This window comes from Mesoplodon mirus (assembly GCF_964341445.2).
Source record: "Mesoplodon mirus genome assembly, chromosome: 7".
Classification (NCBI taxonomy): domain Eukaryota; kingdom Metazoa; phylum Chordata; class Mammalia; order Artiodactyla; family Ziphiidae; genus Mesoplodon; species Mesoplodon mirus.
Genome location: NC_138983.1, coordinates 80,275,218 through 80,288,170, shown reverse-complemented (window position 1 = coordinate 80,288,170; position 12,953 = coordinate 80,275,218). Strand labels below are relative to the sequence as shown.

The window sequence follows — 12,953 nt, the reverse complement described above, 5'->3', positions numbered from 1 at the left end:
GTATTAATTGTGTGCTCACCACGAATGGGCATTATTCTGGGAGTTTTACAATTAGAACCATCTCATTTAGCCCTCGAGATAAGCCTGCAAGGTCATTGCTGTCGTTGGCCCCATTTTGTAGATGAGAAAACCGAGGTTCAGAGGGGTCCAATGGTTTGTGCAAGAGCGCACCGAGTAGGCCAGTGGCAGAGCTGGGGTTCTGACCCAGGACTGTGTTGCTAACCAGCCCCCATCCTGCCTCCCTACTGAACCAGATACTTCTTGTCACTGAGCTTTGCTGGGCGAATTTTGGGTTACGTTCCGCTTAACCTGGGGCCATACTTTAGGTCCTGATCCCGGGAACATTTCTGATCCGGTGTGATAACAGCTGGCAGGCCTTGAGCGTCTACTCCGGCCAGACACTTTGACTTTTTATACATAGATACTCTCTCAACGCCCTGCACCGCTGAGAAGACCCAGACCCAGGCATACAGAGAAGCCTGGCCGAGGTCACAAAGCTAGGAAGTTGCAGAGCACTGATCTGCCTAAAAAGGAAGCATCCATCTCTGCATCTTCAAAAGCACACACTTGCTTTCCACCTCCCCTCGCCAAGCTTCACTTTTCAGGAAAACGCTCTCGCTCCGGGCTGGTCGCTAGGCAACCCTTGCATGTAATTCCACGAAATGCCCAGAAGAGGGCGCGAGGACTCTCTCTCCCCGGGCATCCACGCGATGGGGCTGAACTTCGCAGAATCGCGAAAGGAAGAGTGACGCGCTCCAGACGAACTCCACCTGTGGCCGTACCCGAGCCCTAGGCTGCACGGAAGGTGACACAACACGGCACCTCTGCACCCCGCCCTCCCCCCCCACCCCCGCAGGGGCCTGGACTCACCGAGGCTGGGTTTTCGATGACCAGTTCGTAGGTCAGCCCTCTGGACCCAAACCTCAGGATGTCTCCGGGTAGGAGCTTCACAGCCACGTTCTGAATGTGGCACTCATTGACGAACGTGCCGTTGCAGGAATTGAAGTCGTGGAGAACAAAGCTGCTTTCGGCCTCATTATATTCAATGAGTGCGTGATGGTTGTCGACGTCTGCAGACTGAAATGCAGAAGGGGGACAGTCAGAGCCAGGAATAACAGGAATAACAAGGAATAACTAGTGCCACTGACACTGGGGGCCCCAATGTGCTAACCACTTCATCTGGCTGGATGGTCACTGCAATCCTCATTTTAAGACGAGGATGCTGAGGGTCAGAGAGGTTAAGTGACTTGCCTAAGGCCACACAGCTAGTGAGTGGAGGGTCACCAGACCCTGACAGCAGACCCAGAATAGATGCCCAGTTTTAGGGTAGGGCGTCAGGCAACACAGAGGCAAGAGGGAACTCGGGGGGAATTGGCCAGGAATTGGCCACTTGATAGTTCTCTGATCCCATGCAAGTATCCTTTTGGTTGTCCCGAGTGGCAAGACAACAGAAATGGCCCAACACAAACCAGAAAGTTCAGTTGGCAAGTGACAACTGTCCATTTACTGCAAGTGTTAAAGTTCAGGGGAGGTTTTGTAATAATTGTTGTTTGTTCTATTCATTTTTAAAATAACATGTTTTTTGTAATAATGCAGAAAATGAGAACTAGAGAAAAACACAAAGAAGACATTAAAATCACTTAGACTCCCGTCCCCCAGAGGCAGGCACCGAGAACACGGTGGTTCACATCCTTCCAGTCTTTTCTCTATGCTTACAATCTTTTTAAAAAGTTTAAACACAATTGAGCTCACACCACAAAACATAGTTTTATAACTACCTTTTAAAAGCCTTGGTGTACAATGAAGGTTTTTCCCATGTGCTTAATTATTACTGTTGCTTCTTAAAAGCTAACCAGAATTTATCTAACCAAAGATGATCTATTTTTCAATAGGGGCCCTGGTGTGACCACATTTCCCTCAAAAGAGAGAGACCCCAGACAGTGATTTGTCAGTGGCGTCAGAAACCTCCTGTGTAACCACTTTAATAAGAAGAATGAGCAAAACTCGGCACCAAGGAGGAAATATCACATCCCCCCCTGGCCCCGGCGCCCTGGACTATGGGCTGCAGGGCACGCGCGAAGTCTTCTGTCTCCTCAGGACACTGCCTATGAGCCATCCACTCCAGCCTGAGACTTTGCAAATATTTTCTAAGTCACTCTTCTCAGAGTGCCTCATCCAACTTTCATAGAGAGTACTTGGACTTAGAAATCTATACTAATGTCCCACAATATAATTATAACCAATAGCTTTTATTAATAATAGCTTATAGTATATGAATAGATAATAATATAACTGCATATATTAGTAGAATATATTAATGACACATTATGTGTAATTACACAAATGCCAGGAAATTTGCTAAGTGCTTTACTGCATTATCCCGTTTCATCTTCACAATAATTCAAAGGGATACTTCCTCATTTAAAAAAAAATTTAATTTTTTATTGAAGTCTAGTTGATTTACAATGTTGTGTTAGTTTCAGGTGTACAGCAAAGTGATTCAGTTATACATATATATAATATCTATTCTTTTTCAGATTCTTTTCTATCACAGGTTACTGCAAGATATTGAATATAGTTCCCTGTGCTGTACAGTAGGTCCGATAGTTACTCATTTCTTAGATGAGGAAACTGAGGCATAGAACGATTAAGTGTGCCCACAGTCAGCCACTTTGACTCGCTTGGCTTGTTCCCAGGTTTGCCTGATTCAAATGACTGTGCCTTTACCCACTTTTCAAATTCCTACCAAACACTTTGGCACTTAAAATACTGAAACACAAGAAGAAAGCAGGAGTAGCTCTATTAATTTCAGGCAGAGCCAACTTCAGAGGAAGGAAAGTTATCAGGGATAAAGAGAGGCGATACATAGTGATAAAGGGGTCGATTCTCCAAGCAGACATAACAGTCCTTCATTGTATGTACCCAACAATAGAGCATCAAAGTATGGAAGGCAAAAACTGATAGGACTGCAAGGAGAAGCAGATGAATCCATCATGGTAGCTGGAGACCTCAACAGCCCTCTGTCAGTGACGGGCAGACCCACCAGGCAGAAAATTAGTAAGAATGAAGTTGAACTGAATAGCACTACCATCATCTGGATCTAACTGGCAACCACACAGCTTCATCCCACAGCAACAAAACACACATCCTTCTCAAGCTCCCATGGAACATTCATGAAGCAGACCACATTCCAGGCCACAAAATATACCTCAACAAATGTAAAAGAATAGAAATTATGCAAAGTACGTTTTCAGAACACAATGGAATTAGGCTAGAAACCAATACCAGAAAGACAGCTGGAAAATCCCCAAATATTTGGAGATTAAACAACACACCTCTAAATAACAGATGGGTCAAGGAGGGAGTCTCATGGGAAATAAAAATTTATCTTGAGCTAAATGAAAATGAAAATACAACCTATGAAAATTTGCAAGATGCAGTGAAAGCAGTGCTTGGAGGGAAGTTTATGGCATTGAAGGCATACATTTGAAAAGACCTAAGCTTCCACCTTATGAAACTAGAGAAAGAAGAGCAATATAAGCCTACCACAAGCACAAGACAAGAAGCAATGAATGAAATAAAAAGCAGGAAAACAATAGAGAAAAGTCAGCAAAATAAAGAGCTGTTTGGTTTTTTTTTTTTTTTCTTGTAAAGATCAATAAAATTGACAAACCTCTAGCAGGATAACCAAGAAAAAAAGAGAGAAGATACAAATTACTCAAATCAGAAATGAAAGCGATGGCATCACTACTGATCTCATGGACACTGAAGGGATACTAAAGGAATATTATGAATAATTCTATGCCCACAGATTTTATAACTTAATGAAGTGGACCATTTCCTTGAAAGACACAATCTACTGAAACTCACACAAGGAGAAATAAATACTCTGAATAGACTCATATCTAGTAAAGAATTTGAATCAATAATGAATAACCTTCCAAAATGGAAAGCACCAGGCCTGGATGGGTTCACTGGTCAATTCTATCAAACATTAAGGAAAGAATGATATCAGTTCTAAATAATCTCTTCCAGAAAATAGAAGAAGAGAGAACACTTCCCAGCTCATTCTGTGAGGCCAAGCTTATTCTAATAGCAAAACCAGATAAAGATATTGCAAAACAGGAAAATTGCAGACCAATACCTCCCATGAACATAGATGCAAAATCCTCAACAAAATATGAGCAAATTGAATCCAGTGATGTATAAAAAGACTTCTACACCACAGACAAGTGGGATTTATTCCAGGTATGCAAGGCTGGTTCAACATTTGGAAATCAATTAATGTAATCCATCACATCAACAGCGTAGAGAAGAGAAATCGCATTATCATAACAGTAGATGCAAAAAGAGCATTTGACAAAATTAAACACCATCCATGATAAACTAACAAACCACCGAACCACCACAACAACTCTTGGCAAATTAAGGATGGAGGGGAACTTCCTCAACCTGATAAAGTACATCTATAAAAACCCTAAAGCTAACGTCATATTTAATGGTGAGAAACTAGAAACTTTCCAATTAAGATCAGGAATAAGGTGAAGATGTCCCCTTTCACCACTCATTTTCAACATTGTACTGTATGTCCTAGCTAATGCAACAAGGCAAGAAAAGAGAATAAAAGATAGATTGGGAAGGAAAAAGAAATCTTCTTTGGTGAGGTGTTTGTTCAGATCTTTTGCCCATTTTGCAGATGGCATGATTGTCTATGCAGAAAATCCCAAAGAACCGACAGAAAGCCCTCCTGGAACTAATGAGCAATTATAAGCAGGTTGCAGGATACATGATTAATATACAAAAGTCAATTGCTTTCCTATATACCAACAATGAACTAGTGGAATATGAAATTAAAAACACAACACCATTTACATTAGCACCAAAAAAAAAAAAAATGAAGTACTTAGGAATAAATCTAACAAAATACTTAGCTATATGAAGAGGTATATGAAGAAAACTACAAAATGTTGATGAAAGAAATCAAAGTAGTCTAAATAAATGAAGAGATATTTCATGTTTATTTGAAATTCCTTAATGATGTATGATGTTTAACATCTTTTCATATGCTTATTTGACATCTGTAGATTTTCTTTGGTGAGGTGTCTGTTGAGCTCTTTTGCCCATTTTTAAGTTGGGTTGTTTGGTTTCTTATTGCTGACATTTAAGACTCATTTATATTGTTTATTTATTTATTTTATTGAAATGTAGTCGATTTACAATGTTGTATTAATTTCTGCTGTACAGCAAAGTGATTCAGTTATACATATATATACATTCTTTTTAAAATATTCTTTTCCATTATGCTTTATCACAGGATATTGAATATAGTTCCCTGTGCTCTACAGTAGGACCTTGTTGTTTCTCCATCCTGGATGTAACAGCTCACATCTGCTAACCTCAACCCCCCACTCCATCTCTCCCTCAACCCCCTCCCCCTTGGCAACCACAGTCTGTTCTCTATATCCATGAAGACTCATTGATTTTGGATACATGCTTACAGCATCTTTATTCATAACTGCCAAAAACTGGAAGCAACCAAGATGTCCTTTAAAAGGTAAATGGATAGACAAATTGTGGTACATCCATACAATGAAATACTAGTGATAAAAATAAATGAGTTATCAAATAAGAAAAAAGACATGGAGGAATCTTAAATGCATGTTGCTTAGTGAAAGAACCTAGTCTGAAAATGTTACATACCGTATGATTCCAACTGTATGAAATTCTGGAAAAAGTAAAACTATAAGGAGAGTAAAAGATCAGTGCTTGCCAGGGGCACAGGGGCTCTGGGGCTCAGAATGAAGAGGAGGGGCACAGGGCATTTCAGGGCAGTGAAAATATTTTTTATGATACTGTAATGGTGGATACTTGTCACTATACATTTGTCAAAAGGAAAGAACGTACAACGCAAAGAGTGAACCCTAATGTAAACTATGGACTTAGTTAATAATAGCATATCAATATTGGTTCATCAGTTGTAACAAATGTACCGCACTAATGCATGATGTTAATAATAGGGGAAACTGTGTGTATTGGAGGGGTGGATATATGGGAACTCTCTGTATTCTCTGCTCAATTTCCTGTAAACCTAAAACTGTTCAAAAAATAAAGTATTTAAAAAAATGAAAACACATTAGTTCTTTGGAAAATGTCACCCACATCATCTTCATCATCATTGCCATTGATCTTTGTGTCCTTTGAACCTTTGATAACCCATGAATGAGAGAAATTCTGTGTGTTACATTTTGTTTGTCTCTTGCCAGGCTTCACTGCTTTCAGTTCCTCAAAAACTGTCAAGCCATTATTAAGAAATCAAAGCAAGCAGGAAGTTTTAAATGACTCCACAAATTTGGGTGAGCCTCTACCACATGTTAGGCCAGGAGACAGCTTCCTAGTTTGGCCCTATAATATCACTCGCTCCCTTTACTTGGAAAATTGCTAAATGCTGCTACTGGACAGACGCCCTGCTGCTAATACAGACTGACTGTATAAGCTCCATCCTACTCAGCTGTCCAACTATGAGATGAACTGTTATTTATTTATTATTATTTTTATTATTATCCTAATCATCCTCTAACATATTTTGAGGGCTTCCTGTGAACTGGGCCCTGCTGAAGCATTTTGTGTGCATTTTTATCATTTAATCTGCATGACAGCCCTAAACAGGGACTCTATTATTATCTCCATCTTAGAGATGAAGAAGCTGAGACTCAAAAGGCGAAGTGAGAGGACAGCATTACCTTGATACCAAACCCAGACAAAGACACTACAAGAAAACTACAGACCAATATCTCTTATGAACACTGATACCACAATCCTCAACAAAATAGGAGGAAACCGAATTCAACAGCACATTAAAAGGATCATACACTATGACCAAGTGGGATTTACTCTTGGAATGCAGACTTGATGGTTCAACATATGAAAATTTATCCATGTAATACATCACATTAACAGAAAGAAGGAAAAAAATGATCATCTCGATTGATGTACAAAAAGCATTTGACAAAATGCAACACTCTTTCATGATAAAAGCACTCAACAAACATGGAATAGTGGGAAATTACCTCAACATAATAAAGGTCAAATATGAAAGGCCCACAGGTAGCATCATACTCAAAGGTGAAAGACTGAAAGCTTTTCCTCTAATTTCAAGAATAAGATAAGGATACCTGCTTTTGCCACTTCTATTCAACAAAGTGCTGGAAGTCCTAGCCAGAGCAATTAGGCAAGACAAAGAAATAAAGGCATCCAAATTCGAAAGGAAGAAGTAAAATTATCTCTGTTCACAGGCAACATGATCTTACATGTACAAAATCCTAAAGAGTCCATGAAAAACCACAACCCTCTTAGAACTAAAAAATAACATTCACTAGCAAAATCATAGGACACAAAATCAACACACAAACATCAGTTGTGTTTCTATATGCTCACAATGAACAATCTGAAAAGGAAGTTAAGAAAATAATTTCATTTACAATAGCATCAAAATGAATAACATATTTTGGGATAAATTTAACCAAGGTGGTAAAAGATGTGTACACTGAAAACTACAAAGTGCTGCTGAAAGAAATTAAAGACACAAATAAATGGAAAGACACCCTGTATTCGTGGGTTGGAAGACTTAAGATTGTTAAGATGTCATTACTACACAGCAGGATCTACAGATTCAAAATCCCAACAGCAGTTTTGGCAGAAATAGAAAAATCCATCCTAAAATTCATATGGAATCTCAGTGGACCCCAAATAGCCAAAATACTCTTGAGAAAGAAAAGCAAAGTTGGAGGTCTCACACTTCCTGATTTCAAAACTTACTGCATACAAAGGTACAGTAATCAAAACAGTGTGATACTGACATAAGGTCAGGCACATAGGCCAATAGAATAGAATAGAGAGCACAGAAATAAAACTTTGCATATATGGTCCAATGATTTTTGACAAGGGTGCCAAGATTATTCAATGGGGCAAGAACAGTATTTTCAACAAATGATGCTGGGAAAGACTGCAAAAGAATTAAGTTGAACTCTTACCTTACACCATGTATAAAAATTAACTCAAAGTGGATCAAAGACTTAAACAGAGTCTAAAACTATAAAACTTTTAGAGGAAAGCACAGGAGGAAAGCTTTATGACATTGGATTTGGCAATGCATTATTGGATATGATACCAAAAGCATAGGCAGCAAAAGTAAAAATAGATAAATTCAACTATATCAAAAATTAAAACTTCAGTGAATCAAAGGACACAATAAACAGGGTGAAAGGCCATCTAGAGAATGGGAGAAAATAGTTGCAAAACACAAATCTGAAAAAGGGTTAATATGAAGAATATATAGAGAACTATAACTCAACAACAACAACAAAAAAGAACCCCCAAATAACCTGATCAAATATGGGCAAAGAACTGGAATAGACATTTCTCCAAAGAAGATATATAAATGTCCAACAAGCATATAAAAAGATGCTCAACATTACTAGTCATTAGGGAAATTCAAATCAAAACCACAGTGAGATACCACCTCATACCCATTAGGATGGCTACTATCAAAAACAAACAAACAGCAACAGAAAATAACAAGTGTTGGCAAGGATGTAGAGTAGGGGAACACTTATGCACTGCTGAGAATGTAAAATGGTGCAGCTGATAGGGAAAACAGTAGAGCGGCTTCTCAAACAATTTAGAATAAAATTATCATATGATCCAGCAAGTCCACTTCTGGGTATATACCCCAAAGAATTGAAAGCAGGAACTTAAAGAGTTATGTGTACACTCATGTTTATAGTAGCATTATTCACAATTGCCAAAAGGTGGAAGCCACCCAAGTGCCCACTGACTGATGATTGGATAAGCAAAATGTGGTCCATCCATACAGTGGAATATTATTCAGTGTAGGAGGAAGGAAATTCTGACACATGCTACAACATGGATGAACCGTGAGGACATTATGTGAAATAAGTGTCACAAAAAAGCAAATTTTGTATGATTCCACTGTGTGAGGTACATAAAGTAGTCAAGCTCATAGAAACAAATTAGAACGAGGGTTGCCAGGAGCTGGGGAAGGGGAAACGGGGAATTGTTGTTTAATGGGTACAGTTTCAGTTTTGCAAGATGAAAAATTCTGAGGCTGGTTGCACAACAATGTGAATAACTTACAACTACTGATCTGTACACTTAAAAGTGGTTAAGACGGTAAACTTTATAGGTATTTTACCACGATTTTAAAAATGGCTAAGATGAAGGGACTCACTCAACATCAGGATGCTGGCCCAGGGCAATGTCAGGGTTTGAACCCAAGTCTAATTCCAAAACTTGTACCTTTGATTTGTACCCTGTGATTTTCAGAGTAGAGAGTGATTTAATAATGAGATAGGAGACAGGCAGGACCTAATATAGAAAACAAGTGCATTTTTTAAGGCTCCTGCATTGAAAATGTCTTTAAAAAGTATATAGTGAGTCCATAAAATATTGAGACGTTTAAACTTCTATTAACAATGACCATCTGCTCTGACGACCCCTGTGCTTTAAGGAAGCCTCCTCGGGAAGCTGACTTAGTTATGACATTGCCCTGAGGTTCACTGACATTGTCGCTGAGGTTCGACGTGTACCTGGAACCGTCCTTTGGAGCTAGGTTTCAACCTTGCATCACCTGGCACTGGGAAGCCCCATCTCAGACCGTAACCTCCCACTCCCGGCCTTCCTTATCCTCTGTCTCGTCCTCTCCTTGAGTCACGTAGCCTTTGCTCCCTGTTTGCTCCCTATGGGTAATGCCCTATGCTCACCCAGCCTGGGCCCTGCTCAAGCTCACCAGCTCCTTCAAGTCCATCCTGGCCCCCAAACCCTCCTGCCACCCTCACACTTCTGTCCTGAGGCTGGCCCAGTGCCCTTTGGGCCCCCCAGCCAGCAGGTCCCTGCTCTCAGGCTTTTCATTCTACTTTGACAACAGCCTCCTAGGTCTTCACCTCCTGCACCTGCCTGCATCCTCTGTCTGCTTCTCCCGACCCTCCTCCATCCCTTTACACGGCGCCCTCTGTTCAGCAGGCCCACCTGTGCGGCTACATCCATGGGCTGATGGGCTCCTTGTGTCTGGTTTCTGGTTGGGTTTGGCCAATGGGGGGGTTAGAGATCAGAGCAGGGAGGAGAGAGCTTGGGGTACTTACTCCCCTGGCTTCCATTCTCTGGGGCCACACAGCTTCCCTCAGAGGACTCTACCCAGCCCTCGGGGTCTCCGGGTCCCAGGAAATGCCCCTGCCCCTCACCCCTCAGCTCTGGGGGTGGGAACAGTCCTCACTCATACTAGCTCTGGGCCCTGCACTATCCTTTGTGGTTTCTCTGAGCCCTGCCCACTCCCTATGGAGTCCCTTCAGGAAACTCCCCTCCATCACTCCACACCCCTGTGAATGTGCCTTCAGCTTCCTGCCAGGACCTGGACTTCCCAGGCATGGAGAAGCTCCTAGATGGGACCTTCAAGGCTTCTCCTAGCTGCCAAGGGCCTCCGGGTGGTCCTGCCTTCATCCCACCCTGGTCTGGTCCCTCTCCTCAACCATCTCCTCTTCTGCATCCTCACCTTGACAGTGTAACTTCCGTCTAACCTGTGAACGTGCTCACCACCCCCTCGGCCTGGAAACACTGCCCCTTCCCCCTTCCTTTCCTTTATTGTCAAATGGCTTCAAGAGATTCCTCTCCCGCTGGGTCCTCAACCCACTGCCATTGCCCTCGGGGGCCTCCTCGGGCTCTCGGCCTCCCTGTGACGTGTGACACAGTTGTCAGAGAGAGGCACGTGGCCTGGTGGTTCAGGGGTTGGGGGAGCAGGGCAACGTGGTGGTTATTAGACTGGGCTCGAGTCCAGCTCTCCTACTTCCTAGCAGGGTGACCTTGGGCAAGTGATACCTCAGCTTCCTCATCTGTAAGGTAACAAAAGGACAGTCTTATAAGCTACTGGTGACGTATAAATGATATAATACATACTAAAGCACTTAGAAGAGAACATAGGGCAAATGGGAAATGTTCTCTATTATGAGCAAGAGGATGGGCTCTGGAGTTAGAAAGCCTTGAGTTCAAGTCTCACCTCTGCTACCTTCCAGCTGTGCAGCCTGGGGCATGGTTCTTTGCTTCTCTTTGGTTGCTCCCTGAGCAGCAAAAATGAGTTTGATAAGCTGGGCTTCGTAGGATTGACAAAAGGTACTGCTTGGTGACATGTTCAAAGGAGTGGGATAACATTTTTGAAATTAACTTGTGTGTGTGTGTTTGTGTGTGTGTGTGTGTGTGTGTTTTATCTATTTCTTTTAACCTTTTGGTTCTAGGCTATCCCATCCCCCCACTGCCTCCAGAAAGGGATGTAGTGCAGAAATAGTAAAAAAAAAAAAAAATGGGGTTTTCAAAAGAATAAGGATATGAGGAAACGGCCAGGCGCTGGTGAGACGATGGGTCTGGGATTGGAAGGAAAGAAGAAGCTTCTCTGCTTCCCCGTCAGCTGGATCCTTCCTCCCCGGTCTCCCCGGGAGAGCCCTGTGGACCGGCAAGGCCTCAGGAGAGGCTGGTCCTGAAATCAGACTGCCCGAGCGTGGTGCCCAGTGCCCCAGCCTCCCTCTGTGACCTCAGGCAGGATAATCAGCCTATCTGTGCCTCAAAGCCCTCATCTGTAAAGTGGGGCAAACAACACTAACCTCCTAAGGATGAAATGAGTTAATACACTCGAAAGTGCCCAGAACAGTACCTGGCACAAAGCAAGCTGTCTCTGTGATGAATACCCTCAGCCTGGCAGCAGCTCTCTGGCTCCCTCACCTCTCTGACTGCTTCCAGGTCTCCACGCCGGGCTCCTCTCCCCTCAGATGTCTGTTTCCTCCTCACTCTGTCCATGGGCTGGGGCCACTGTGCCACCCCCTCGATTCGCAGGTGTGTATTTCCAACCCCTGGTTCATCTCCAGGCCCCAAACTGCCTGGCCGCTTCCGGGATGTTGAGGTGCTCACTCAACCAGTCCTGCTTCCTGCCCTCTTGGTAACGGGATTATCACCTGCCAGCTCATTCAGCCATCTTTCTCCGTGGCCTGTGGCATTGATCCTACTGATTCTTCCAGAAAGCTCTCAGACCAGTCCCAAAGCAACGGTCCAGTCAGGTGGTAGTATTAATGTGGTGGGCAGAATGGTCTCCCAAAGATGCCCATGCCCTGATCCCCAGAACCTGGGAATATGCTCTATGACGTGGCCAAAGGGACTGTGATGATGTCAAGGTTACTAATCAGTGCTCTTAAAAGAGGGAGACTAAGGACTTCCCTGGTGTTGCAGTGGTTAAGAATCCGCCTGCCAATGCAAGAGACACGGGTTCGAGCCCTGGTCCGGGAAGATCCCACATGCCATGGAGCAACAAAGCCCGTGTGCCACAACTACCGAGCCTGCGCTCCAGAGCCCACGAGCCACAACTACTGAATCCGCGTGCCTAGAGCCCGTGCTCCACAACAAGAGAAGCCACTGCAATGAGAAGCCCGTGCACCGCAACAAAGAGTAACCCTCGCTCGCTGCAACTAGAGAAAGCCTGTGCTCAGCAACGAAGACCAAACCCAGCCAAAAACTTTTTAAAAATTTTTTAAAAAGTGGGAGGCTATCCTGGGTTATCCAGGTGGGACTAATTGAACTCCACCAGTCCTTATAAGCAGAGGACTTACTCTGGCTGTATTGGAGAGATAAGTGGTGTTTCTTGCTGGGCCCCCACTTAACAGCCCCAATGCTCCTCTTCCTGGGAAAGCACCAGGTCAACGTTTCCTCTTTACCCAAATCCCCCCCTAGATGGCAACACCTCAGTCTGTTGCATGAATGAGGATCACAAGAACATTCATCTCACATTTCACTGACAACCCCCATTCTCGATTCCACAGAGTGGAATTTCCCTAGCTTAGTCAATTATCTTGTTATCTCAGTTAACTGAGAATTTCCAATTTAGATATTAGATGTTCCCAAAG

At 42.8% G+C, this 12,953-nt stretch overlaps 1 protein-coding gene and 1 pseudogene across 2 annotated transcripts in view; both read right to left on the bottom strand.

Annotated features, from left to right (window-relative positions):
• The window catches only part of LOC309808828 (centrosomal protein of 78 kDa-like), a 1,511,271-nt pseudogene that overhangs the window by 463,038 nt on the left and 1,035,280 nt on the right, over window positions 1-12,953 (bottom strand). The gene's annotated exons all lie outside the window — the stretch shown is intronic.
• The window catches only part of LOC309807999 (uncharacterized protein), a gene marked incomplete at both ends in the record, with an annotated part of 169,721 nt that overhangs the window by 148,963 nt on the left and 7,805 nt on the right, over window positions 1-12,953 (bottom strand). Inside the window, one exon of the mRNA XM_082628010.1 lies at window positions 871-1,077. Within this exon, the coding sequence (XP_082484136.1) occupies window positions 871-1,077 (207 nt within the window). The remainder of the gene's footprint in view (window positions 1-870; window positions 1,078-12,953) is intronic.